Raw genomic sequence first — 26,904 nt, 5'->3', positions numbered from 1 at the left:
GCGTTGCGTGGCACGCTGACGTGGAGTCGTCTTTGTCACTCTCTCAAGACCACCATGCCCTCTCTCAGACAACCCTTACATTCAGGCTATTGAGCTCTCTCTCTCTCTCTCTCTCTCTCTCTCTCTCATATACACGCGCGCGCGCACACGCACACGCCTTTCGTCTCTCTCTCTCCTCTCTCTCTCTCTCTCTCTCTCTCCCCCCCCCCAACCCCCGGGGCCTTCGCGCGGGCCTCCCTTTTCCAATCTGCACCTTGTCCCCACTCCACACAGAGTGCGTCTCTCCATAAGCAGGAAAATCACCAGTACACGTGAACAGAGAATTCCAAAGCCCGCAATTTGTAAAGCGTCTCCTTTGTTCATATTGCGTCGATGAATCATCAGGCAGCATGATCCATGGAGCAAAAACACCTTACATCCTCCAAGCAACTTCGCCTCACCGCCAACGCTGCCCCATTCCCTCGCCCCAATTGGAGCCTTGAAGATTGGCCTGTCCAAAACTCTTCCCACCCTTACCATCTTCAGCATCACCATGCTACGATCTCCAATTCTGTTCCTGGCTACGGTGCAGATTCTTCGAATCTTGATGGTACTCTCTCTCTCTCTCTAAATAGAGTGACACATTATCTTCGTTGTTCCAGGAATATGTGCATGTATCTCACACACACACACACACACACACACACACACACACACACACACACAGAGAGAGAGAGAGAGAGAGAGAGAGAGAGAGAGAGAGAGAGAGAGAGAGAGAGAGAGAGAGAGAGAGAGAGAGAGAGAGAGAGCGCTTTCAGTTTCGTGTCTGCAGGCCACATTTTGTTCAATTTGTGGTATAGAGTCCAACATAGTTTTCATCAAAGCACATTCATGGGCTTAATTAGAATGCAGAGCTGAGATGTAGGAGGTGAAGTATGAGCATAGAATGAGTGCATTTTTATGTAGATTTTTTTGACAAGAAATTTCATGGCATTACACACACACACACACACACACACACACACACAGAGAGAGAGAGAGAGAGAGAGAGAGAGAGAGAGAGAGAGAGGAGAGAGAAGAGAGAGAGAGAGAGAGAGAGAGAGAGAGAGAGAGAGAGAGAGAGATGTGTCATCAAGAATGGTATCTGTTTCCTTTCCCTGCTCTTGTCTCCTGCAGAACTAGCATGGCACCCAATGACATCACAGTCACCAGATGAAAATGAACTTAGCATGGGGCCTTTTCCTGAACGGCGGGGTGAGCCAAATTGTGGGTTCTATATGCGCACGGGCCATTGTGGCTATGGTATGAATTGCCGGTACAATCATCCGCCCAACAGAAATCTGGTTCGTTTCATTCATTTACGAACATAGGCAGGAGTTCACCTTTCTGTTTTTTTCAATAATACTCTTTTATAGTCATCATAGTAGCTTCATGCACAAGTGCTGCAAATGTGTGTGACTTTTAGGCTGCAGCACTAGCAAGAGATAAAGGAGAGTATCCAGAGCGACTTGGACAACCTGAGTGCCAGGTTTGGGAATATTCATTTCATTTTTGGTTTCAGCGGTTGGGTCTGATTGAACATTTGAAACTTCTTACTTATTGGTGCAGTACTATTTGAAGACTGGAACCTGCAAGTTTGGTATAACATGTAAATTTCACCATCCCAAGGATAGAGCAGGATATGTTGGAAGCACAGCTTTGAATGCTCTAGGTTTCCCTTTGCGCCTGGTATGCATTTAACCTGTTGCTTCATGATTTTAGTCTTACTTTCATTAGAGTATGGAGTAAGTGATTGATATGCTTGTATGGATGTTGGAAGTGCATTCAAAGGCCAAGAGAGTCAAGGACAGGTCTAAAACCTTAAGAAATGCAATACATTTGTGTCAAACTTGTTGTATGTCTGCCACCAGATATTGACAAGATCTCTTCATCTGATAACCATGTTGGCTACATTATTCTCATTATATTGATTGAGTCCTATTGCAGGGATAGTGCAGAATGATAGAGATCTGTATGTGATATATCAGCATTTAACTTGGACACTTCATACACCATTCCCTACACTGTAATTAGTTTGGCGCCTCTCTGTTTGGCTTGCCCAAATAGTGTTAGAAGACATTTCTTGTGATATCGTGCAGGAATACATTTATGTGGGTCTTACAATTAGGATTGTGCGCCTCTCCTATCTGACAAAAGGCTATTTAGAGGCTTATTCTATCAAAGAATGGATCTTACAGTCTCAGATGGAGGACGTACAGTTATGGCTTGTTTTCTAAGACTTCTTAAATTTGGAGCAACACATTTTTTCAGCTGTCATCTTGTGCCCGAGACAGAGAAGAGCACAGTATTTGCCATGCAAGCAACTCTCACAAGGAAGGCACATAGTGGGCTTATCTATGCTCTGAAGAGTGGCAATTTGCAGCCTGTTCTCAGGCTGGACACAGGTCTGTATGGGCAGCAATCTATGATTGCTCGTGGTGCCCGCTAAAAGGGTCAAATGGGATGTACAATCAGCACCCTACAGGAAGCAAAACCACATGTAGCAAGTGCTGATGTTGTAGAGAATGAAATGCAGGCAAAGCTTGCTACTTGAGAGCAAGAACAGGGCTGATCTGGTTCTGGCTCCTGCTCATTGTTGGGGTTCTCTTACATTGCAGCTCTAGTGTCTTGCTCCTGGGCACCCCTCTTCTTGTTGTTGTTGTTACCCGTTTTACCTTTCTCAACTTGCACCAACTCTACATATTTTCATCTTCTTTACTCATTCATATCCCTTTTTATACAAATCATTGCCTTCAAGCATTTCCATGCCTCTAGAGGGTTGTCCTAATATTGCGGGTCTGTTGTACAACTGCCACGTCATCAGATGTCTGCATCTGGGCAGTGCTGCCACGTCATCATTTTGTGACATTGGTGCAGTCGATCCGATATTTCATGACTTAAGTGGAAATCACATCTTGGGTTGTTTTATCCCAAGGGAGGATCATTGCCGCTAGATTCAAATGCTTTCTCAGACTCGGATTGGGCTAGTTGCTATAACACGAGTATCCACTTGTGGTTTTTGTTTCATGCTCAACAACCCATTCATATCATGGTTGGGCAACAAGTAGCCTACAGTGGCCACTTCTAGTTGTGAGGTTGAGTATAAGGCAACTTTCATAGCTACTATTGAGTGTCTTTGGCTCATATGCCTTTTGACTGACTTGGATGTTCACCAATGGTCTGCCACCACTATGCAGGACAACCCTCTTGATCTATTCACAAGGGCTCTGCCTCGTGAGAAGTTCGAAGCTTTTCGCAAAGCTTTGGGCTTACTCCCCTTTGTGGGCTGATCACATAATGTCTAGCACTTCCATATACATGAGTGCAAGCTCATGTTCACCGCATCACACTCGGGGGGATGAATTATGATAGTGATGTGTGTGAGCATGCTTGGGACCGCCGGGGTACTTTTTACCCTTGTTAGGAGGTTTTTTCCCCCCGGCTTGTTTATACGCCCATTATTGTAGGGCAAGCATTATCTTTGCATTAGCACACTTACTAATACAACTTCTTGTCTTGTATGCTCTTGAGCTTCTATTTCATCTTCTTCATCTTTGCGAGGAAGTCCTCCATGTGAGACTGTAAGATCCATTCTTTGTACCTGGCTGAAAATAAAAGCCGCAACTTAATGAATGTCGACAAAGTTTTTTGCAAGGATCTCACTAGTTTGGTCCGATGATTGTTATGTCATGTTCCATTGCGCCCGATGTTGATATCAGAGCTTTATTGTTGGTTCCGGGCTGAATCTGCAAACTTTGGTGGATCTGACCGAGCGGCGACGATCTGCTACGGGAAGGTGAGATCTGCAAGGTTTGGTACTTGCGGTACGGTTGCTAACCACTGAAAAATGAAAAAGTTGATGCAAATGGGGGTTTATCACCGGAAATCTGCAAAACACTAGGCTGAATTTCTGTACAAAAACGCAGGGGCTGTGCTGGGGTCCTGTTGCAAAAACGCTAGTGAATCTGTTGTCTTGCTGTTGCTAGGCTGCTGCAAATGCAAAACGCTGGGCTGAATTTGTACTTGAAGAAAACGTTGGCTTGTTCTTGGATGAAAACGCTAGGTGATCATGCCCGGGGGGGTCTTGCCGAGAAGGTGCACTGTTGAACACAAGGTTCTTGCTGCCTCTTCTGCCAGAAAGTGCTAGTGCTGGGTTTTCTTATATACATGCTTGTCAAATTGCCCTACCCAGTTTCCCAACAAAAATCACTTAAAAATAATAAGTGAAAAATGGCTAAAATAGGTCTATGCATTTTAAAAATGCTCCTGATGGGTTTTGACTGTAATTTGATGGTCATGCTGTGTGCAACTAGAGGATATGTATCTACTCTAAGTGTCTGAACATACACGGTCTGCGAACAGACTCACAAAAGTGCCATAACACTTCCTAAGCTAGGCTAACTGAACCCCTATCATGAAGTAGGTTGTCCACGTACACATAGGGTTAGATGTGCACGTGACATCCCCTCCTTTTCAAAGTGAGGTACTGGTGCCGAACTGTATGCGTCGAGGGAGATCGCCAACATCGTCTTGAATCCTGGAAAGGACTCTTTGCCGGCCCACTTTGATGCGTGGGTCGTGCGATACTTGAACTTCATAAAAGTCTGCAACGCTTGCTTCTTTGGGACGTGCTGAAAACGACACAGTCATTTGTGGCTCCTTCAATGCTTCAACTTCGTCTATAGTCACGCGTTGTTGGGAAACAAGTAAACTGAAACACCTCTATAGCGATGTCACCCAAGAGCGTTGAAAGAGTACTACAACAACACCAAAAGCTTTGGAAAATCCCTTTGAAACACCACAAGTCCAGCAAGAGTAGTCCTCTTGGGAATTTACTGGCCGTCGCCCACCCAAGAGACTATGTCACATATGAGCAAAACCCTGCCAAAGCATGGATTTACAGCACACGCCGACCAATGCATATGAAGACAAGGGCCTTCCCTTTCACCATTGAACATCACAAACCCACAACTTCAACATCAATTCCACAATTCACACATACATGTCCTCCAAATCTGTCTACACACAATTTGCCACTAGGTTGCCATAACCATAACCCTGCAGAGAACTAGTCGTAACCTGAAGAGCACAACTCCAATTGGGGCACTTTAAAGCTTAAAAAATGACTGGCGAGAAAACTGAAGATGAACAAATTTGAATCTACACGCCGCTACATGCAAAATTGATGCGAACAGGGAGATGTCCCGGTACAAGTACGCGTAGAGTAGGCAAGGCGGGGGCAAAAACTGCAACAGAAACCATCAAGGAGGCACGACGAGCTCAAACCTACAATTTTCTGGAGTTTGGCTGAACTTTTTTTAGTTTGTACATGAGTTTAAGTTATATACAAGTCTCGCTTCAAAGAACTCACTCACGGGCACTTACAGTAGTCCGACAGCTGCCACTAGACTAGCGACTTGCAGTGCATGTACGTGTGCTTGCTAAAGCAAGCTAAAAAACCCACAAAACAAAAGTCCACACACCCTTTTGACATCGGGCGTCATGACCGTATGTACAATTTTACAAAAAACGGGGTGTCAGAAATGCGCCCAACATAGTTTGCCACACCCCAGCTAGATCATTCATGATCAACAGCACAAAAGAGATCCTGTAAACCACATGAGGGAGTCTTCACTTCATCTTCATCCTTAGCCACATGATCAGCAAATTCTTCAAAAGAAGGCTCATCCTCAATCACAGTCATTAACCTTGCAATATAATTCTTCAACCTGTAGCCATTCACACGTGCTTTATGTTGGGTACCATCCAAGTCAGCAAGCGGATATGTGCCATTTGGAAACCTCTTTAAGACCAAGAAAGGACCTTGCCACTTGATTTGAAATTTCTTTTGAAAAGTGCTATCAAGCTTACTATTGTAACGAAGCACCATGTCACCCTTCTTGATGTCCTTGTCCTTCACCTTCTCATTTGCCTTTGCTTGATTCTTCTTCAAGACCTGCTCATAATGCTCAAAAGCCAACAACCTATCCAACTGTACACATAGCAAATATAGAAGCTTTTCCTTGAATGTATCATTGGGCTCTTCTTCAAGCTTTAGCATCATCTTCAAAGCTGGTATCTCCACTTCAATAGGAAGTAAAGCCTCTATGCCAAAAACTAGATGGAAGGGAGAGAAACCAGTACCTGATTTGATGGTGGTCCTGTAAGCCCATAGAGCACAAGGTAGCTCTAAATCCCAAGTCTTCACATTGTTTCTTGTCATCTTTGTAATCATCCTTATGATCTCTCCATTAAACCTTTCATTTATGCCATTGCATTGGGGATAATATGGAGTAGTAAACCTGCGATGCACATGAAGCTTCTCACATAGATAATCCACCAACTCTCCCCTGAAATCTGGACCCTTGTCAGAAAGTAACTCCAATGGCATGCCAAATTTGCTGCAAATATCTTCATATATAAATAAGGAAACATCTTTACTCGTGATGTGCTTAACAGCTTTTGGCTTCGGCCCACCTGGATAGATAGTCAACAGCAGTAAGTATGTAACATTTGCCTCTAGCTATCATAGGTAGAGGACCTATTGCATTAATACCCCACTTCTCAAACACATCATAAGCCACAATGGTGCCTCTAATTTGTGATTTGAGAACCCTATTTGCCATGCTTTGACACTCTTTACAAGACTTGCCCCAATGATGAACATCACGTTGGAACGCTTGGCCACATAACCCTCCTGCAAGACTTTATGCAAAGTGATCTTTGAAGCAAAGTGACCACCACAAGAACCCTCATGATTCTCCTCTAAAATTTTGTAAATTTCCTCTTTCCAAGGCACTTTTCTCATCACAAGATCAGCCCCCCTCATATACAAAGCATCACCAAGTAGCACATACCTTTTGGCACGGTGTAGGAAGGCATATTTTTTTGACTTCTCCAACTCTGATGGAAGCATACCTGTTTGTAGAAACTCTTCCTCCCTCTCTAAAGCTTCCCTTCCCAAATAAAGAGGAGAATCAACCATTATCACATACAATTGCCCAATTGAAGCTTGCGTTGCACCATGTGCTTCTTCATTTTGAGACCTATCCACATGCCTTAAACTCCAAGCCCAATTGAAGCTTGCGCTGCACCATGTGCTTCTTCATTTTGAGACCTATCCAAATGCTTAAGCAGATTCTTTACTTAAAAACACATATTTTTCAGCCTTGGATTCTTACTTTGCCACACCCCAAGTACTTGCTTAACCACCAAAAGAGCATCACCTCTTACCCTCACATGACGGATGCCAAGCTCAAGGCAAAGATTGAGACCTTTCTCCAAAGTAGCATACTTAGTTTCATTGTTGCTTTGTGCTGTAAGCTTCAAACTCCTTTTAGTTACCAAAGCACCTTGAGGATCATAAATTACCACACCTCCTGAAGCTTCACCATGCGCTTTCCTGTAAGAGCCATAAAAAAACAATAGATAGGCATTGTCTATGTCAGGAGCTTCCATGTGTTGCTTCTTCACTGCATCCTCCTTAAGAAGAAGAGGGCTTTCCTTATAAGTAAACAAATAAGCCAATGTAGCCCTTGTACTCTCCTCAACAAAAAAAGAGAATTGGAATTCCTGTAGCTCCACAATCCACTTCATGAGCCTCTTTGACAAAGTAGGGCTATTCACCAATTGAGGTAGAAGAGTGTAGCTAGTGAGGAATGTGAATGGTTTAGGGAGAAGGTAGTGCCTAAACCTTCTACATGCATAAATCACACTCACCATGATGAGCTCCACCTTGGTATAGCCTCTTTCCACCTCTAGCTTCACCCTGCTAGCACTATAGATAGGCTTCATGTAGTGGGAATTGTTACTTCGTTGAAGAAGCATAGCTCCAATAGCATCCTCACCTACTGATGGATTCACATAAAACCACCCTTTATCCCAATTAGGAGCTTGCATAGCAGGAAGAGAACCAAGAACCTCTTTGATACCTTGAAAAACCTCTTCACATTCATTTGTCCATTGTAGAGGATCCAACCTTGCTACTTGTAGAGGATAAAGAAGTTGAGGAGGACAAAGGAATGAACCTTGCCATATACTTCACCTTTTGAATGAAAGTAGCAAGTTGCTTTGTATCTTTAGGTGATGGGAGGAGCACCAAAGCCTTCATTTTGTCAGGATCCGTTTCAATCCCATTCTTTGAAATCATATGTCCCAAAAAGTTCACTCGTGGTTGAGCAAGATGACACTTCTTTGGGTTGAGTTGACTTCCACTTTCATCATATCGCTTCAATGCCATCCCAAGCTTTACACAATGATCCTTTCTAGAGCTATAAACACAAAAGTCATCAATAAGATCCTTCACAAACTTGCCAAGAAAGGGAGAGCACACCTTATTGACGCGCTTTTGATACCATGCACAGCCATTCATAAGACCAAAAGGAAGCACACAATAACAAAAGCATCCCCATGGTGTGATAATGTGGTCTTCTTTCGATCTTCTAAAGCCAAGGTGAGCTGAAAATATTTAGAGAATCCATCACATACACTATACCTCTCATGCCCTGCAATAGAATCAAGTATGTCATCTATGAAAGGAAGAGGGTATGGATCCCTGTTCATGGCTGCGTTTAGAGGCTTAAAATCAACACACATCCTCCACTTTCCATCCTTCTTGGGTGTGACAACAACAGGACTCACCCATTCTGCAGTACTCACAGGAGACATGAAACCTACTTCAAGAATCTTGTCTACCTCTTCCTTTAAAGCATTAAGTTGTACCTGTCCCATTCTCCTTAGCTTTTGGCGTACGGGCTGAGCTTCTTTCTTGATTGGAATGTGAATTTTCTCTCCCTTAAAGCCTCTAATTTCTTCATAAGAAGTGATGAATAAATGGGGAAATTATTGTATCATATGTAGGTACTCACCCTTCTCTTGACTAGTCAAGTCGGGAGACAACATACCTTGTATCAACTCTTGTTTGACATTAGGTTGAGCTTTAGGTTGCATCATCTCTTCAATTTGCTTAGAAGGACCAGATATATCCTCATTCTCCATAAGGCCAAGAAATCTTTGTTTCTCATCATGCTCTTCTTTAAGAAACAAGGAGGAAACATCTAGATGGATATCGTTGCTATCTTCCACTTCACTGCCATCATCCCCATTTTCTTCTTCTTCACTTGAGTAATCTTCTTCATCACTTTGCTCATCAAAATCGGCATCCAAAGATTGCTTGCTAGCCATGTCAAACCTCTTCTCATCACCCCTTCTATTGTAGAGAGTGATGGTACCATGTCCCCAATCCTATACAGCTTTGGTTGCCTGTAACCATGGTCTTCCAAGGATGAGAGGGAAAGCACCAATACCTGCAGGCATAACATGGCAATTGACTAGCACTTTAACATCAAATACATCTACCTCCAAGTCCTTTATAACTCCCAAGCACCTCACCCGGAAAACCTGAATTCTTCACCATGTTGAGTCCCAACTTTGATACACAAGCTTGAGTAATAACACATACTTGTGCACCTCTATCAATATAAGCCTCTCCAATGCACTTACTCTTATGCCATGCATCCATAGTAGGACATATATCAGGTAGCTCATTCAAAGATAGGACTCTCACTGACCCCCTTGCAGGCTCCTTCTTCATGGGGTTGACTACATGCTTCCATTGCCTCTTTAACTTAGGACACATATCCATGAGTTTCCCAAAGGTAACATCAGATCAGCCCGTAAACTATAATTTGGTTGTCCTTCTCCCAAAGGAAAGTCGGATGCATTGTAATGTTTCATGGGTTTTCTCTTCTTCTTCTCTTTACCCATACCTGATTCAACCTGTTTCCCTCTTTTATGGTTGGGACTTGCATCACTTATATCACGATCTCTTATAACCCTCTTACCTACAGGCATGACAATAGCTCCCGAATCATCCTCTTTCTTCTCCAAACGGATTATGCTCACCACCTTTGTTTTGGCCTTCTCTTCAGTTGTCAAACCGCTTGGCCCTGCTTCCCCTTTAATCTCAATACCATAATCTTGAGCTCGAGAAGGAATTTGTGGAGGAAGAGGAAACATGTCACCACCCATTCTCTTTGGCTTGTCACATTGAGGGCTTTTATGACCCTATTCACCACAATTGTAACATTGAAACATATCCCCTCTTCCAGCCATGCCTCTTCCTCTACCACCTGTAAAACCCTCATTGCTTCCATAACCACGTCCATATTCATAGCTTTGACCTCTTCCACCTCCCATCATATGCACACTAAGATTCTTCATAAGACCTCCAACCTCTTGCATCTCCTTGCGAAAAGCATTCACATCATGAGAAGCTTGTTGATCATAACCTGGCTCCCTAATGAGGACCTTGGTCGCTCTACCGCTTACACTTCAACTTTTGGCTCGACATTGATTTTAAGTTGATGAAGACGCTCTGCTTTCCACTCTTTATTCTTTGCAATTTTAACTGCCTCCTCAAAGGTCCTTGGCTGCTTAAGCTCTACCTTCAAGCGTAGGTTACTCCTCAAGCTTGCAAGAAACCTGTCCATCTTTAACATGGCTGGAGGAATTTCAGCCCCCAAAGATGTACACCACTTTGTCCATAACGCATTGAATGCCTTCACAAAGTCTTCTATGGTCTGGCCTTCACCCTGTACTAAGCCTTGAATAGATTGCCATACCTTTTGTGGGTCTTCCACCTGTTGGAAGTGCGTAAGAAAATCATTCCTTACCATTTCATCAGTCATAACTTGAGGAGGTTGGGCTGATTGTAGCTCCTTTTTGTAGCCTTCCAACCATTCCCTAGCATCTCCCTTCAAACAGAAATAGAAGATTCGCAGCACCAACGCTGGGTCTTGCTTGTTAGCAAAAAGGCAAGCAAACTCCATTCTCTCAATGAAACCTTTGGAACTTTCATTTGATTTTCCACTAAACTCCGGAAAATTAAACGCCATGTCTTCCAAAACCTGTAAATTGAAGGTAACTTGAAGCGATTCCTCGGTGGCGGGCACCAAAACACTGTTGGGAAACAAGCAAACTGAAACACCTTTATAGCGATGTCACCCAAGAGCGTTGAAAGAGCACTACAACAACACCAAAAGCTTTGGAAAATCCCTTTGAAACACAAGTCCAGCAAGAGTAGTCCCCTTGGGAATTTACTGGCCGTCGTCGACCCAAGAGACTGTCACATAGGAGCAAACTCCTGTCAAAGCATGGATTTACAGCACACGCCGACCAATGCATATGAAGACAAGGGCCTCCCCTTTCACCATTGAACATCACAAACCCACAACTTCAACATCAATTCCACAATTCATACATACATGCCCTCCAAATCTGTCTGCACACAATTTGCCACTAGGTTGCCACAGCCATAACCCTGCAGAGAACTAGTCATGACCTGAAGAGCACAACTCCAATTGGGGCACTTTAAAGCTTGAAAAATGACTGGCGAGAAAACTGAAGATGACCAAATTTGAATCTACACGCCGCTACATGCAAAATTGATGTGAACAGGGAGCTGTCCCGGTACAAGTACGCATAGAGTAGGCAAGGCGGGGACAAAAACTGCAACAGAAACCATCAAGGAGGCACGACGAGCTCAAACCTACAATTTTCTGGAGTTTGGTTGAACTTTTTTTAGTTTGTACACGAGTTTAAGTTATATACAAGTCTCGCTTCAAAAAACTCACTCACGGGCACTTACAGTAGCCCGACAGTTGTCACTAGACTAGCGACTTGCATTGCATGTCCATGTGCTTGCTTTAAAACCCACAAAACGAAAGCCCACACACCCTTTTGACATCGGGCGTCATGTCCTTATGTACAAATTTACAAAAAACGGGGTGTCAGAAATGCGCCCAACAGCGTCTACCTTCTTCAAGAATCTCCAAGGATGAAAATTCCTGAAACGACTTCCATCACAAAAACATGAACATATCCATTCACATTATTATGCATTTCTTCATGCTTATCATTATCATGCAAATCATGTATGTCGTGCTTTGGAGAAGAAAAGACCGAGAGAGTCTCCTTCTCCTGATCCCTTGGAATCTGTGCCTGCACATTAGAAAAGAGTCGGAACAACTCTTGTATGTGTTGGGCTCTATGTTCGACCGCCAAGCACGCTTGCTCATGCTCACGCTGAAAGGCTAACCGGCTTTCTTTGCGCTCGCGAGCCAATTCTGCTTTTCTTTCTTGGTGCTCGTGATCCATTTCTGCTTTTCTTTCTTGGTGCTGACGCTTTATGGCTGCCATTCTTTCGTTGTGTGCACGATCTAATTCTGCCTTTCTTTCTTCTTTTCTTGCTTCGTGTTCACGATCAAATTCTGCCGTTCTTTTTTCTTTTCTTGCTTCGTGTTCTAACTTTCTGTCCATCATCATCCTGTCGAAAGCCTCCATAGGATTTGGTGCAATCCTTAGCGTAGATGGGGAAGGAAGAGGGTTGGAGAAACCTTCTACTGGGAAAAAGTCTTCTTCGCCACTTTCATGCTCATATCCTTTATGCGAAGTATCCATTCCGCTTCAGGTGATGACTATACACTGAAGTCTTGGGTTTTGAAGTTCATAAGGAACTTGGGTTCTTGTGGGCCTTGGTTCTTTAGGTTCTTGAAGGTCTTGAGTCTTGAGGTTCTTCCTTAGCATGCAATCTGTGTTAGAGAAGGATCTTCTCTTTACCTGAGCTCTTCTCTTTCTTGCAGGCGCACCCCTTGGCAGCCTTGCGCTCACACCAAGGTTGCTTTTTCCAAGGAACTTGGGTTCTTGTGGGCCTTGGTTCTTTAGGTTCTTGAGGGTCTTGAGTCTTGAGGTTCTTGAGGGTCTTGAGGTTCTTCTTTAGCTTGCAATCTGTGTTAGAGAAGGATCTTCTCTTTACTTGAGCTCTTCTCTTTCTTGCAGGCGCACCCCTTGGCGGCCTTGCGCTCTCACCAAGGGTGCTTTTTCCCACCTCAGGGAAGGACAGCAGAGAGGCTATTGGTGTAGTGACAATCACATTGGCACGGATTCCCGCCTTCTAGTCAGATACAGATCGGAGTCACCACTAGCTTCAACCAGAGAGAGGCTTGTGAGTGGCAGACAGGGGCAGATAGTGCTCCCTATGATTGATTTGGACCCTTGTGTAGGAGTTCAAGTTATTGGTGTTTGGACCCGTAGGTCGGAGCTCAAGGCACATGCATCTGGCAGGGAACCAATCAAGCGTATCAAAGACACTATGAATGGGCGCGTCAATTCATTGTTGTTGGTCGGATCATGTACATGATGTGTTCCAGAGTTCATTATCTTGGAGTGTTATATTTTGCACGTGATATGTTCACAGTTCGCGAATGGGGATTATTGGACGTAGTCTTGTCTACAGTTCAGATCTTCTACAGAGGCAACCGACGCTCAAGATGGCATTTCTTTCAAGTACAAAGTTGAGGAGAGCAACACCGGGTGTATCTAGTAGTCTGCAGCTGCTGGGGTGTCCATGGTAGCTTCTTCATCGACTTGGTTTCACTATTGATGTCCACTATGAGCTGTAGAGAGGGTGTTAAAGTTTAGGCATCTCAAGTGAACTAGTATTTATTTGGCTTTCAGAGATTTATTTCACTTATTTGTCAAAGTCAAGGTAGGGCAATTTACCGAGATTTCTATATGAGAAACTCTCGGCCCCCATTATATTATCATCTGTTATCTCATTGCCTTGGTTGATTGGTTCAGTGCATCTCTCTCTCTCTCTCTCTCTCTCTCTCTCTCTCTCTCTCTCTCTCTCCTCGTGCTTTCTCACCTTGGTCTACACGCTTCCACATCGCCGATTTTGACAGTTTAGTATGCCAAAAGGTTAAGTTTTGACAGGCATAAGGCACACGGACTCATTACAGCCTTTACCCATTCCCACCCGCCCTTGGGAAAGCATTGCTATGGATTTCATCTTTGATCTCCCCAAGACTCAAAGTGGGCATGATGGCATTTGGACAGTCGTCAACAGATTCAGTAACCGGGCTCACTTCTTTACGATAAAGAAGACAGGTAAGGCCGATCATTCGGCGAAACTGTTTGTCTTGAGTCCATTGCTTTGGACAGAGATCCTCAGTTTACTAGGTTGTGTTGGAGTGAAATATGGGAGAACATTGCCACGCGGTTGCAGTTCTCGTCCTCATTCCACTCGCAGACAAATGGGCAATTTGAGATAGCCAATTAAACGGTTTTGGATTTGTTGAAGTCTTATAGCTCGATCAAACGACTTTATGGGAAAAGTATTTGCCCTTGGTGGAGTTTCCTAACAACGACACACGGGGAAAGCGCCGTTTGAAGTGGAGGGTGCTAAGAAGGTTCCTCAATTTCTCAGCACCAAAGATGAGATTTGTTTAATTCAGATTTTTTTTGAAAAAGTCTACAAGGCATGGAAGGCTATCTAGCAGTTTACTTGAGGAGAGGTTGTCCTCTCTTGATAGTAACTAGATCAACAAGAAAACCAAGGAGTTCAAGGAAGGGAGTCAGGCAGTCAGGTTTGAGACGTTTTTAGACTACCAAGACACCCGTCGAGCCCTTGAGTTTGTACCACAGTTTGATGTTGCCTTCTCTGGAGGACGGTCCACAGAACACTCTAGGGTGGGAACGGCGGCATCTTCCTTGAAAGGAACTGTGCAGACATGGTTTTCTACTCTGTTGTTACGCAGAGAAGCACATGTGACGTGGTTAAAATTATTATTTTTTTCACGTCAACTTGGATATCAGTTGAATATGCAAGAGATGTCATCACGGCTTAGCATCACTTGAAAATGACTGAGAACGATACATTGAATGACTACTGCCAGAGGTTTTGGGATACTTATTTGCTAGTGTCTTCGTTACGGAAGAGTACTTTGAAAGACTAGATTTTGCGTTTTTGCTGTGGTTTGCTAAAAAAGATTGGAGACTATTGTCTAAACCAGAAGTCTGACTCTATTCAAGGACTTATACAACATGCTAAGGAACGATTTGGAACGCATGCCAACTTATTGACTTATCTTACGGACAGGATAGTATCTACCTCAACAACGCAAGAGTTCGCCAGATTGAAAATAATGAATCAGGGGAACTGGATGACAGCTCATCGCAGGATTCTAGAGAATGAGATGGTAGCACATCCGAAGGTACCGACAAACTAAGGGAACCAGATGCAAGTTCATCAAAGGATTCAGGAGAAAGCGGATCAGATGATAGTTGTGTTAGGGTTCCGATAATTTCGACTGACGTGCCACCGGACAGGGGAGCTAGCGAAGCTACCCATAGGTCCCAGGGTACAAGTAAAGAAAGGAAAAAGAGAATCAGCTGGTGGATCAGAGATTTCCCCAGACCCACGATAAGATTTTTGAAGCGGATCAGTATGATCTAGATCTGGATACTGCTTTTGCCAAGGTGCATGAGGCTCTTGAGAAGTCTCAAGCACGGCATAAGAAGGCAGCCGAGAAGATTCGACGCGACTTGTAGCTGAAGGAAGAAGATCGGGTGCTCTTATGGTTTGAGAAGGCAGGCCTAAGAAAATGAAAGGAAAAGGAGTAGCTTTTTCCAAAGCTAAAAAGGTGGTACTTTGGCCCTTTCCAGATTCAAGAAAAGATAAGTGATGTGTCCTTCAGACTAAAGTTGCCAGATACTTGGAAGATTCACCATGCTTTTCATGTGAGTTTCTTGAAACCGTTCAAGGGTGAGGTGCCAATCGAGAAGGAGCCTGAGGAGCAACCTGAAGTGGAAGAGCGAGGAGATACTCGTTTCGGAACAAATACTGGCTCACAAGGAAAGGAACGTGAACGGTGGTTCTTAGTCGAGAACTATCCGGCATTGGATGCGAAGCGGATGGAGGAGGATCCAACAGATATTCCTCAGATTTGGAACTTTACCTTGAGATTTTTGGTCTAGCTTCCACTATTCCGAGAGATCCCGTGGATCAGCAGGTGCAGACGGGACTGCACAAGAGGGGAGTCACTCCGCTCCTTTGTCACAGGTTACCTAGATGGAATAAAGTCATTGATTTTTCATTGGACTTCAAGGATACTGATGTGCTGACAATATTCTACTTGATGACTTTATGAAAGAAGTACTTCGACATGGGAATTCCCAAAAATGAATCTGATTTTTTTGTGCTCACTCATGTGATTGTGTTGAGTGCAGGTTTGCAAGACGGAATGGCTGCAGCATTTCGATCTTGCGAGCCTATGGACATGATCGCAATAAGGATTAGTTAACGCGACATAGTGAGGTCCTATGTGGATCTTGATGCGATTGCTAAATACGTTGCAAGGAATCATGGTCTTGAGAATCTCTATAGACACGATCGCAATAAGAATTAGTTAATCCGACATCAGTGAGGTCCGGGATGGATCTGGATGCTTTACTAAATTCGTTGCTGGTAGCCATGGTCTGAGATTTGGAATGAAATTTTCCTGTGATTGATTTGATTTGAATGTGATGTGAACGTTCAGTGATTGTCATCTTTGTGCAAGTGCTGGATTTGTGTCGTCTAGTGCGTAGGTACTTAGAGTCAGTGTCTACTGAACTGGTTTATGGCCTCTGTCTGTTTTGCAGGCGTAATTGAGGGTGATCACAATTCTTTCAAGCGAAGGGTATGTCACAAAATCATGACGTGGCAGCACTGTCTGGAAGCAGACAACTGATGACGTGGTAGTTGTACGACAGACCCGCGACTTACATTGAAAACAGTACGGAAATCCCAAAAAATGCGCTTACATGTTGACGTGGTAGGTACTACAGATTTTTGCGTTTTGCATTGACAGGTGCCGACGTGGCATACTGTACGGAATTCCGCAAATTACGTTGACTGCTTTTTGGCAATTTTTAGGCCTAAAAGCTTTTGGGACAATTTGCTTTTGAGTTTGACTGTTTTTGGGGCTCTGCTTTTAGGGCATCCCTTGTAAGAATAAATAAGCCCTAAGGGCCTTACTCTTTAGAGCATCTGGATGCAGAGTCTGAGAGCCGAGTTCCCTCGAAAATTGTACTTTGCAATGATTAATAATAAAGAATACCGAAAGGGGTGCCAGACTTTGGGGCCAATACCTCTGGGCACGGAACTACGTTGGGCTGTGTCGACTCTCTCTCTCTTTATTGAAGTTCAGTGATTTTGAAGTTTCTGTTTGTGTGTTGCTATTGATTTCTCGCTTGGAGTGTCCAAGCGTGTTACAGCCGATGTGTTCACCTTGGGCTATACATAATCTGATCACGTGCAAGATTGCATACTGAACATCTTGCTTTGTAATGTATACACAAATCAAGCAACCAACACCTTGTTGACAAAAAGTGACATCAAAGTGTTCTCCAACATTATGAAGACTTAGCTTCAACTCTGTTTCCATAGGAGTAGCAATAGGCTTGTAATTTTCAAGGTTGAATCTACGCAACAATGTCTTAATGCACTTTGTCTGATACAAAGCATATATCACGTGACACATCCAACCCTATGTGTCCGTGGACAAGCTACAGCACGACAAGGGTTCAGTCAGTCCAGTCAGTCTAGATTTTGAAGTGATGTGGCACTTTTGTGAGTCTGTTTCGCAGACCGTGCATGTCCAGACACTTAGCGTAGATGCATATCCTCTGGTTGCACACAGCATAATCATAAGCATTCCCATCAGATTCCATCAGAATCCTTCAGGGGAATTTTCCAGTGCATTTAGCCTATTTTACCTATTTTTGACATTCTTCACTTATTATTTTTAAGTGACTTTTGTTGGAAAGTAGGTAGGGCAAATTGTGTAAGTTTGTATATAAGTGAACCTAGTCTAGTACTAATTGGCAGAAGAGGCAACAGGAGCCAAGCTCAGCAGGCAACTTCTCAAGCAAGAACTTGGCGGTCTCCCATCCAAGCAAGACTCAACATCTAGCGTTTTCTCCATCAAGCATCATCGCCAGGAGTTCCCTCAGCTTGTGTTTTTGCAACAGGTAGTCACTGCAACAATCCCCATGCCTGGCGTTTTTCATAAGGCCTAGCGTTTTCAGCATTAGCTTCATCGCTAGCAAAGATGCAACACATCAGCGTTTTCAGCCCTTGCCATCGCCACAAAACCCCCATGCCTAGCGTTTTTGATCCTAGCAGAAGCAGCCCCAGTTTTCAGCCTTTGGACATTTTCAGCAGGTGATTTTCAGCCATCAAAGACCATCAGTTTTCAGCCTTAAGACCTGCAGAATTTCAGCGACAAAGACCAACAAAAGCAGCGCCAAAACCAGCGTTTTTGGATTGTAGCAAATTTCAGCCCATAGCGTTTTTGGACAGCAGATAAAAGATTACAGATTTCAGCCCTTAGGTCGGTCTCGCCATCCCCGTCATCGTCATCGACATAGCTTAGACTTGCATCAGTCTCATGCATACCATTTGTACCAGTTTGTGCAATCATAAGTAGACCACTCTCGCCGACAAGAGTGGGGCCTTCGGAGGAGGGTTTTACAACGTCTCTGGTGTCGTATCTCTCTTCTCTCTCTATCTCTCAGTCTCATACACTTGCACGCACCGTGTCCACTCACTTTGTTCGTGATCATAGCACTCCCCATTAAGAACGGAAGGCTCTCCCTTCTATAAGAACTAAAAGGAACCTTGAGCAAAATATGGAACACTCATCTTGAGCAAAGTTCAAACATTCATTCCGCTGCACCTAACAGCATACCTCCATCAGCTTGCTTGATGCAAAAGCCCTAAATCTAACATTTCAGAAGAGTTATCCAATTAATGTTAATATCAACAATACGTCCCTCATTTGATCCAATGAGCAACATGTCATCAACATAAAGCACAATGGTAAAAAATAAATCATCCGCACACTTGACATACAAAGTGCTTCAATTGGACTATTTTGAAAACCATGTGTGGCCAAGTAAGCGCGAAATCTTTTCATACCAAGCACACAGAGCTTGCTTTAAACCATACAAAGTCTTCTTAAGCATGCATAACTTGTTTTCCTATCCTTTTTGAAAAAAACCACGAGGTTGCAATACATACAGTTTCTCGTGCAAATCACCGTAGTCTTTATGTCCAAGTGATGTACATTCCAACCATTATGAATTGCCAATGCACAAATGCTATGAATGGTAAGTCATATAACAAGTGGGAGCAAAAGTCTCATCAAAATCAACGCCCCTCTCTTTAGCATACCCTTTTGCCAGAAGTCTAGTCTTATAGCGATCAACACTACCATCAGGCTTTGAACTTGAAACCCCTCTTAGTTCCAATGGCCTTTTTGCCAAGAGACAAGTCACACAGACCATGCGCCATTCTTACTATAATCACTTCCTACGAGGGATCACACGGAAACATAGAGATAACTGCAATCTACACACTTAGCAACACTTTTAGTACTTCAAAATAACTATAAAAAGGGCCAGAAAATCCACACGCTACATGGAGTGGCGGAGTTCCACCCCTAGACGCACTGGCCCCAAAGACTAGCGCCTCTCTTGGTTTATCTTTATTATTGATTCGCAAAGGTACACTCGAGGGTCCAACTCTCTCTGATACTCTGCATCAAGATGCTCCCTAAGAATTGGCCCTCTAGGCACTTATAAGCTTATAGCATCTGCGCTCAAAGCTAGCTCTAAAAACTGCCAACAAGAATTACGGAATTCCTGTACAGTAGTGCTGTGTCAACATGTCAGCTCAAGTCACGGAAATCAGCTCTAGGGTCCAAGCTTTTGACTTTTGGGTTTTGGGCATAGTTACATGGAACGGGAAATCGAACGAGGAATGGCAATGGGCATGGAATCCCATTCCTTGTTATGGATAGTCACGTCTGAAACACGGAGCGGGACTTGAAACGTGAAATTGAAATGGGAACTCACGACATGATTGGATGCTCGCTGTTGTTGCTCCCGCCCCACTTGCTCGCTCCTCCTTGCGCTGTCCCTACTGCCTTGCCCCATCCCCCCTGCCACTCCCTCCCTCTCCCTTTGCCCCCCCCCCCCCCCCCCCCCCCCCGCTGTCGCTTGTGCTTTGCCTGTCCCCTCCCTAGCCAGCGGGCAACTCCTCCCCAACGTTGCCCACTGCCCACCCGCTCCTCCGTCCGCTTTTTTCATTGCCCCCCACCCCCCAAAAGGAGCCCCTGCTGCTTGGCTCGACAGTGATGCCTCATTGACATTGCTCGTCGGTGTTCACTTCAGCAGGAATACGCCCTCTCTCGTCTTCATCAGCAGTAGCAGACACAAATGGAAGCTCTTGCTCCGCCACAAAAGGACTCAGATGAAGCCCCCTCGCCCAACTCCGCCGAGCCCACGATCCGACTTGCTCTATCGCCAGCATAGCAAGCGAGCCTCGTAGCAGAGGTGGAGCCCCTTCAGGCCACCTCTGTCACCTTCAAGATTATTAAGAGTCGTCCCAGTCGAGGAGAGGTACCGCCTTCTAGCTGAGGTGGGGAAGATCATTGACATCCACCTTCTCTGATGAGAATACTATCAGATAGAGTTTGAGACTCCCGAGATGACTGCCATGGTCATCTCGATGAGCCCGTTGGCCATTCGAGCGGTCAGAGCTCATTTCCGACAGTGGCGCCATGGGTTCGATCCAACATCAGATGTTCTCGTTGAGGAGGCAGACTTCCCTGGTGTGCGGAGGGAGTACCTACCGCGTCTTTCTAGGATTGGTTCCAAGATTGGGACAATCTTGGAGACCCCGCGCATGGCAGCTTCAGTTGTAGCCAAGGTTGTCGGTGTGCCTTCAGTCCGTGTCCTAGTTCGTGACACTCACTCTCTCCCAAAGGTGGTCCTTCTATCTAGGGTGACTCGTGAGTGGGGGATGGTTACACAAGAGGGTGGAGTATTTGGGACTCTCAAACCAGTGCTTCATTTGAAGACAGATGGGTCACTTAGTGAAGGCCTGTCCTCGCAGGAGATCTAGACCCACAACGCATGGGCAGCCTCCCAAGGCCGAGCATGCCCAGCAGACAGGTACCCAGGACACACAAGCTAGTACCTCGACAGAGGCTAGCGATCAGCCAGCTGACGGTTGGCAGCAGGTACCCAACCGTCACTATCAGGGACCACGCATATCCTCAGGCTTTGAAGCAACTGACCCGTCAGGTCTCCTCAACTGTTTGACATTGGCGTGCCCATGGCATGGCCCAACCGTCTCAAAAAACTCCCCAGTAACTCTGTCACCCATCTGTGTCCACCGAGATACCTACCAATGGAAGACAAACTCATGTTCCTGAACTCATGTCCCCGCTCCTCAATGCTAGCCACCTACCAATGGAAGACAAACTCATGTTCCTGAACTCATGTCCCCGCTCCTCAATGCTAGCCACCTCCTGTCTAGCCTGTTGCCCCCTCCCTTCCTCTGTTTGTCTATCATGGTTAGAATCACTAGCGCATGGTCAAAAAAAGTAGTTTCTGACAGGATCCAAGCAGATCCCCCAATTACAAATGTGGTCACTAGCGTAGAAGCGATCTATCCGAGATAGATTCGCTCCTACTCTGCAGTCAAAGAGAGAGAAGGACAAGTTGCTTGGGGTCCTCGCGTGAGTGCTGCCAAACATCAAAAACCCTCACAGTCATACATAGGCGCTCCCAAGTTGCCAACTCAGCCCCGTGCACAATAGCATGGCCACCTCCAATCCTGTCAGAGGGATCCTCTAGCATGTTGAAGTCTCCCCCAACACACCACTGCTCTGCATGCGGCAAAGACTCTACAATATGAGACCAAAACTATGCTCGTGCACTTGCCACATTGGGTGCATATATGTTCAGGAAACCCATGAGGCAACCTTGAACGTGCATAGTAATCCACTGAGCCATGCCTGGCACAATAATACCTCTGCCCACAATGGCATGCTGCCATGAGTGCGCAATAGTCATACATATCCCTCCCTGGATACCTCCAGGTCCAAATGTAGTTGACCAAAATGTCTCATAGCGACCACGCAAAATCTGACCGCATCGTCTAATGCAGCTCTCACAGAGATGATGCTCCTATAGCATAAGAAAATTGATCTCACCACCCACAAGGCATCGCTGAAGCTCCTGACGCAACCGACCCCTCTGGTGCTGAAACTAGGGTCCTCTTAATCCCTGCACATTCCATGAGATGATCCTCATGGAATCAATGAGAGAAACCAAATGTTGCAACAATAGCCAACCTCGCTATCTTAGAGGCAGGCTTGGATGGGAAGTAATCCGCATCCGAGCGACCTCTAGACAAAGGAAATTGAAGTGATTGTCCCACCCAGGCCCAAGCCGAGCGTGCAGTCCGTAAGGCTACATCCTCTGTCCAAGAATCCTCATGTACAAATACGTAGCAAGGGCAAGGGAGGCTCTGAGTGTCAACAAGCAAGTGTAGCACAATGTGCGTGCTGCATCCGGCAGTGTCACACTAAACTTGGCTAAAGGCCAAAGTGTCTGTACCAGACCTGTCACTCCAAGGTCCCCTGTGTGGTATGAGAACTCAATAGCTTGGATTTGGAGCCAGTTAAGAAATGTGTGCAAGTTACACTCTGTATGGTCCCTGCCACACAATGGAAAGGAGAAACCTATCGTTGTATCGAGAGCCTCAGTGCCTCGGGCTGCTAAGAAGAGGACGTGAACTCGAAAGCAAGATTCCTCTAGGTCGGAAGAACGGTCACTAAGAAAGCGTGTGAAGCTGTAGAAGAAGTCCCATCGTCTGCGAATGTTGAAGCTAGTCAAACCACGAGGGACCGCTGCAAAAGGAGAGGTTTGTACAAGAAGAGGCGTCCTCAGGTGGGATTGTCCCTCTCAAGCCATGCGACTCGAAGCAAAAGCACTGCCAAGAGATCGTCTCGCGATGTGTGTCCACTCCTTTGCGTATGAGGAGGTGTGAGATGGATAGGGAGATGAAACTGAGGGTCCCACCGGGGAGAGAGGAGGAGCAGGAGGAGGGGGTGGGGGAGGAGGGAGAGGAGGAGGAGGAGGAGGAGGTAGAGCGGAGGAGTCTGAAGGTGGAGGGGGGGGGGGAGGCGGTGGAGGTGGAGCAGCTGCGTTGGAGGGGGCCTCCTCAGAGGGGCTCCTCTTGGAGGGGGTCAAAACGGTTCCCTATCGGAACCCAATGCTTGTGAGCTGCAAGAGGGCGACCACCACGGGGGGTAGTGTGGTGAGCCCTAGTTGCTACTGACTTTTACCGTGTTCTGTTGTCAGCTCAGTCTCAGTCAAAGCGGCGGGATGCATGCAAAGAGCAGGTTTGGACACAGATGCCTTGCCTTGTTACTGAGGAGATGCGACAGAGACTTGAGCTTCCTCTCCAGCTAGAGGAGCTCTATGAGGCCCTCAGAGCATTTCCTCGTGGTAGTTGTTCAGGGGAGGATGGTTTGACTCCCAATTTCTTCTTAGAGTACTGGGACTTGCTTGGTTCAGATCTTTACAACACATTCCAATACATTTTGCACACTGGCGAGATGGCGGACAACATGAGTGACAGCATGATCTACCTTATTCCCAAGGAGAGAGGCTCCTTGGATAAGATTCGACAATGGCGACCCATCTCTATCCTCAACTCATCTTCCAAAATTTTGGCAAACTCTCTGAGCTTGAGGATTCAACCACTACTCGAGAGCATTATACATGGGACCCATACATAATTTGTCAAGAGAGTAGAATCCTTGACAACATCTTCACTTTTTGGGAGGCGTCTGTCCTCGTGCGTCTCTGTGGAGTGGATCTAGTGATACTCCTTGATTTGAGATGGCCTACGATAGAGTTAACTAGGACTTCTTGGAGGGAACTCTATGCACATGGGCTTTTGAGATGCTTGGATCCGAGGTGTGTCAGCTCTCTATAAGCGTGCGCACAGTCACGTGCTCTTGGCAGGGGGAAGAGGGGAACGCTTCATGCTCACGCGTTTGGTTGGACAGGGTTGCGCTCTAGCCCCCTTCCTTTTTCTGTTCTATGCTGAGGCGATGAGCAGATTCTTGACTTCTCAGCAGGTTGGCTTGCGTGGTCTAGAGCTCCCTAATAGGGCAGATGAGCTACTTGACGCTGAGTTTGCCAACGACTTAGTCTCATACTTGGAGGGCCAGGAGGCCAATCTGCACAAGTGTGAACAGGCCCTTGAGATGTTTTGTTGTGCATCAGGAGCACTGATCAACTGGAGGAAGATAGTAGCTTTCTGGGTTGGCAGTGCTCCTACTCGTGATTGGTCACCAAGTGGGGGTTTTAGATGGATTTTCCCAAGGATTGTAGTTCACTATTTGGGTTGTCAAGCTTACTTGGACTTGTCCCCCGAGCAGCAGATTGCTCCCCTCCTCTTGTCCATTAGGAGGAAGTTCCAACGTTGGAGCTAGGCACGGCTCTCTTTGGTAGGCAGAGTTGTAGTGGCCAACCAAGTGTTGTTGGCTACTATGTGGTACATCACGTCTTGTTGGATCTTCTCGAGCTCCTGTATCAACCAGCTAGAGTGGCTGATTAGGAACTTTCTTTGGTCATGGCGCGACACCCGCACAGCTCGGGTCAAACCAGGTCATCACCTTACCATGTTCTAAGGGGGGCTTGGGATCATAGACCTAGCAAAGCAGAGCAGAGCCCTTCTTGGGAAGTTTGTTGTCAGAGGACTCCTTCTAGGGGAGGAGCCTTGGAAGGATTTGCTGCTTCACCGGCTTCGAGATCGAGTCCCTCATGTAGGAGGCCCTTGGAGCCCTTCCATTAGGTGGATCTTGTAGCGGAGATAATGTGTCGTGCCCTCTATAGTGGGTGCTCCTTAGTGCAATGTGCGTGAATATCTCACCCCACAGAATGAACACAGAAGACAGAACAACAGAGCAAGAACAGTACGACTCAACAGATCATGAACAATACGAACATTGACAAACTCAAAGAAACCGATACAGACTCTGGCATGGCAGCACACTCAGCTCTAGCCCAGATCTCATAGGTACAGTGGGGGTGTCGAGGCTCAGCTGTGTAGGGATGGTGCAGAGTGTTGTATACAACTTTGAGAGACTCTAGATAACTGACCACACAAAAGTAATGGTGCTAATTGCTATCAAATTGAGCTTGGGAAAGGTAAACTCATTCTGGCCTTGACTTGGGTTCGAAGCCGTGGATGCACGAAGTTTAGGGCAATCCTTACTGTAGTGATCCTTCGTTTCAGGGCAATGACGGCAGGGAGGGGACCCTTTTGGCAGGGGTCATTTGCTTTGGTAATAACCATATTCCCCGCATTTGTAGCACAAAATGGGCCGATTCAATGGGCGAGGTGGCCCTTGTTCTTGGAGGTGGAGGCTTAGAAGTTTTGAGGTGATGAGGGAGCATGGGTATGATAAAAGCTCTGAGAGGGAAAAGTGCTCTGCATACCTTGCATAGGAGGGGCTATCAGCAAAGGTGGCATGTGGTTTGGATGGCCATAGGGGGAAGCCATGTTGGATGTAGGCGGTGGCCCTTGTTGAAGAGTAGGACCAAGACTTTGTTGTATTTGTCGCAATCCCTTGAGGTAGTAGCAATCCTTGTCCTCGTGTCCCGACTTTTCACAGAAGTGGCAGTAAACCCAAAGGGGGCATTGAGAGCGGCATGAACTACACCAAACCATAGCCTTACTCTCTTGCTGAGACTTAAGCTCTCCTAGCTCGCGCTTGATCTGTTCCAAAGCCTCGTGATGTGGAGGCTTCTCGTGTCTAAGAGAGAAGGACCTCTCCTCTTGAAGAGCTCGCTGTAACTTTAGGGCTTCTTGTTCCCTGCGTAAAGAAGTTAACGGATCAGAAGGACTTTCCAAAAACACTGAGGGTGTCTCTACCTGAGGGGAGTCGGTGAACAGCTTCCTATCTCCTTCTATCCTAGTAGTAGCCGCAACAAACTCCTCCAAAGTGGCGTCAGGTCGGAGACTCTCGGAGTTTTTGCTGGGAAGTTATGGGAATAGCCTTCTCCACCCACTTCTTAACCATAAATTCACCTGGTTGCTGAGGAATCTTGGCCACTAGAGACTTTGTTCTGGTCATGAGCTCTGCAAAAGTCTCATTTGGCTGGAGCATCAGGTTTGCCAACTCATCAAGGACCTTCTCCTGAAAATTGCATGGTCTCAAAGATTCTTAAAATTGTTGTCTTAATGTAGCCCAAGTAGTAAAGTGGTTCTCTGCAAATTCATTGTACCACTTGTCTGCTAATCCATCCAAGGTAGATGGGAAGAGTACTAAGTAGGCATCTTCTCGGTTGAGGTCACAACCTCTGCAAAGAGAAACAAACCTCCTGGCATGGTCGTCAGCATCCTCTGTGGAGAGACCCTTGAAAGTCGGAAACTTAATATTCACCTTAGCTAGAACGCTTGTGAGCTCCTCCATGGCTATCTGTGTAGGAGCTTGTTGCACTGGAGCTTGCTATAACACAGGGGATGAGAAGTTTATTGATGGGGGTGACTCGGGAGGTGTAGAACTGCTTGAGGGACTGGAGGTAGGTGCAGGGGAAGGTCGGGAAGGTAGGGGTAATGGGGTTGGTGGACTTCTACTTGGCACGAAGGGTTGATGCTTCCTGTGGTAATACTTTAGAGGACTTAATAGTGGGCTTTGTCGCTCTTTTGACTCCCTTGTATGTGTCATGCAGTAACCAAAGCCCACCCAAGCTTTGGGCATGAAGACCTTTAACTTGTTGAAAACTGGTCCAATCGCCACTAGACCAAGGCGAGAGAGATATACCACTTGGCTGGATCTGGACGAGAGAGACTAGACCAAGGCGAGTGACTGGACCACTTGGGTGTACTTGGACCAGAGAGAGACTAGACCTGGCCTGGCTAGACCTGGACGAGAGAGGACTAGACCCAGCCTAGAGACTGCTAGACCAAGGTGAGAGACTAGACAAGCAATCTAGATGAGCCGGTTGAAAACTAAGCAGGTTGAGGGAAAACCAAACGGGACCAAGCTGAGGCAGGCCCAGACCTGTGCGAACAAACCGAGTGATACAGAGAGTTGAAACCAGGTAGCTCCTCGACTCGACTTTCGACGGCGTGAGACTTCTGTTGAGGTCCCATCGGGTGTGCCAAAAATGAGAGCACCTGTAGCAGAG

The 26,904-nt window shown here is 45.8% G+C and overlaps 1 protein-coding gene across 1 annotated transcript in view; it reads left to right on the top strand.

Annotated features, from left to right (window-relative positions):
- Positions 1 to 201: 201 nt before the first annotated feature.
- Positions 202 to 26,904, top strand: part of LOC147426547 (zinc finger CCCH domain-containing protein ZFN-like) — a 146,439-nt gene continuing 119,736 nt past the window's right edge. The window contains exons 1-4 of the mRNA XM_086498535.1: positions 202 to 589; positions 1,156 to 1,322; positions 1,445 to 1,507; positions 1,588 to 1,707. Coding sequence (XP_086354661.1) covers positions 397 to 589; positions 1,156 to 1,322; positions 1,445 to 1,507; positions 1,588 to 1,707 — 543 coding nt within the window. The 5' untranslated portion in view covers positions 202 to 396. The remainder of the gene's footprint in view (positions 590 to 1,155; positions 1,323 to 1,444; positions 1,508 to 1,587; positions 1,708 to 26,904) is intronic.

Source organism: Adiantum capillus-veneris, chromosome 24 (assembly GCF_014529385.1).
Source record: "Adiantum capillus-veneris isolate H3 chromosome 24, ASM1452938v2, whole genome shotgun sequence".
Taxonomy (NCBI): domain Eukaryota; kingdom Viridiplantae; phylum Streptophyta; class Polypodiopsida; order Polypodiales; family Pteridaceae; genus Adiantum; species Adiantum capillus-veneris.
The sequence above is the reverse complement of the archived record's forward strand: the minus strand, read 5'-3'. Positions and strand labels throughout refer to the sequence as shown.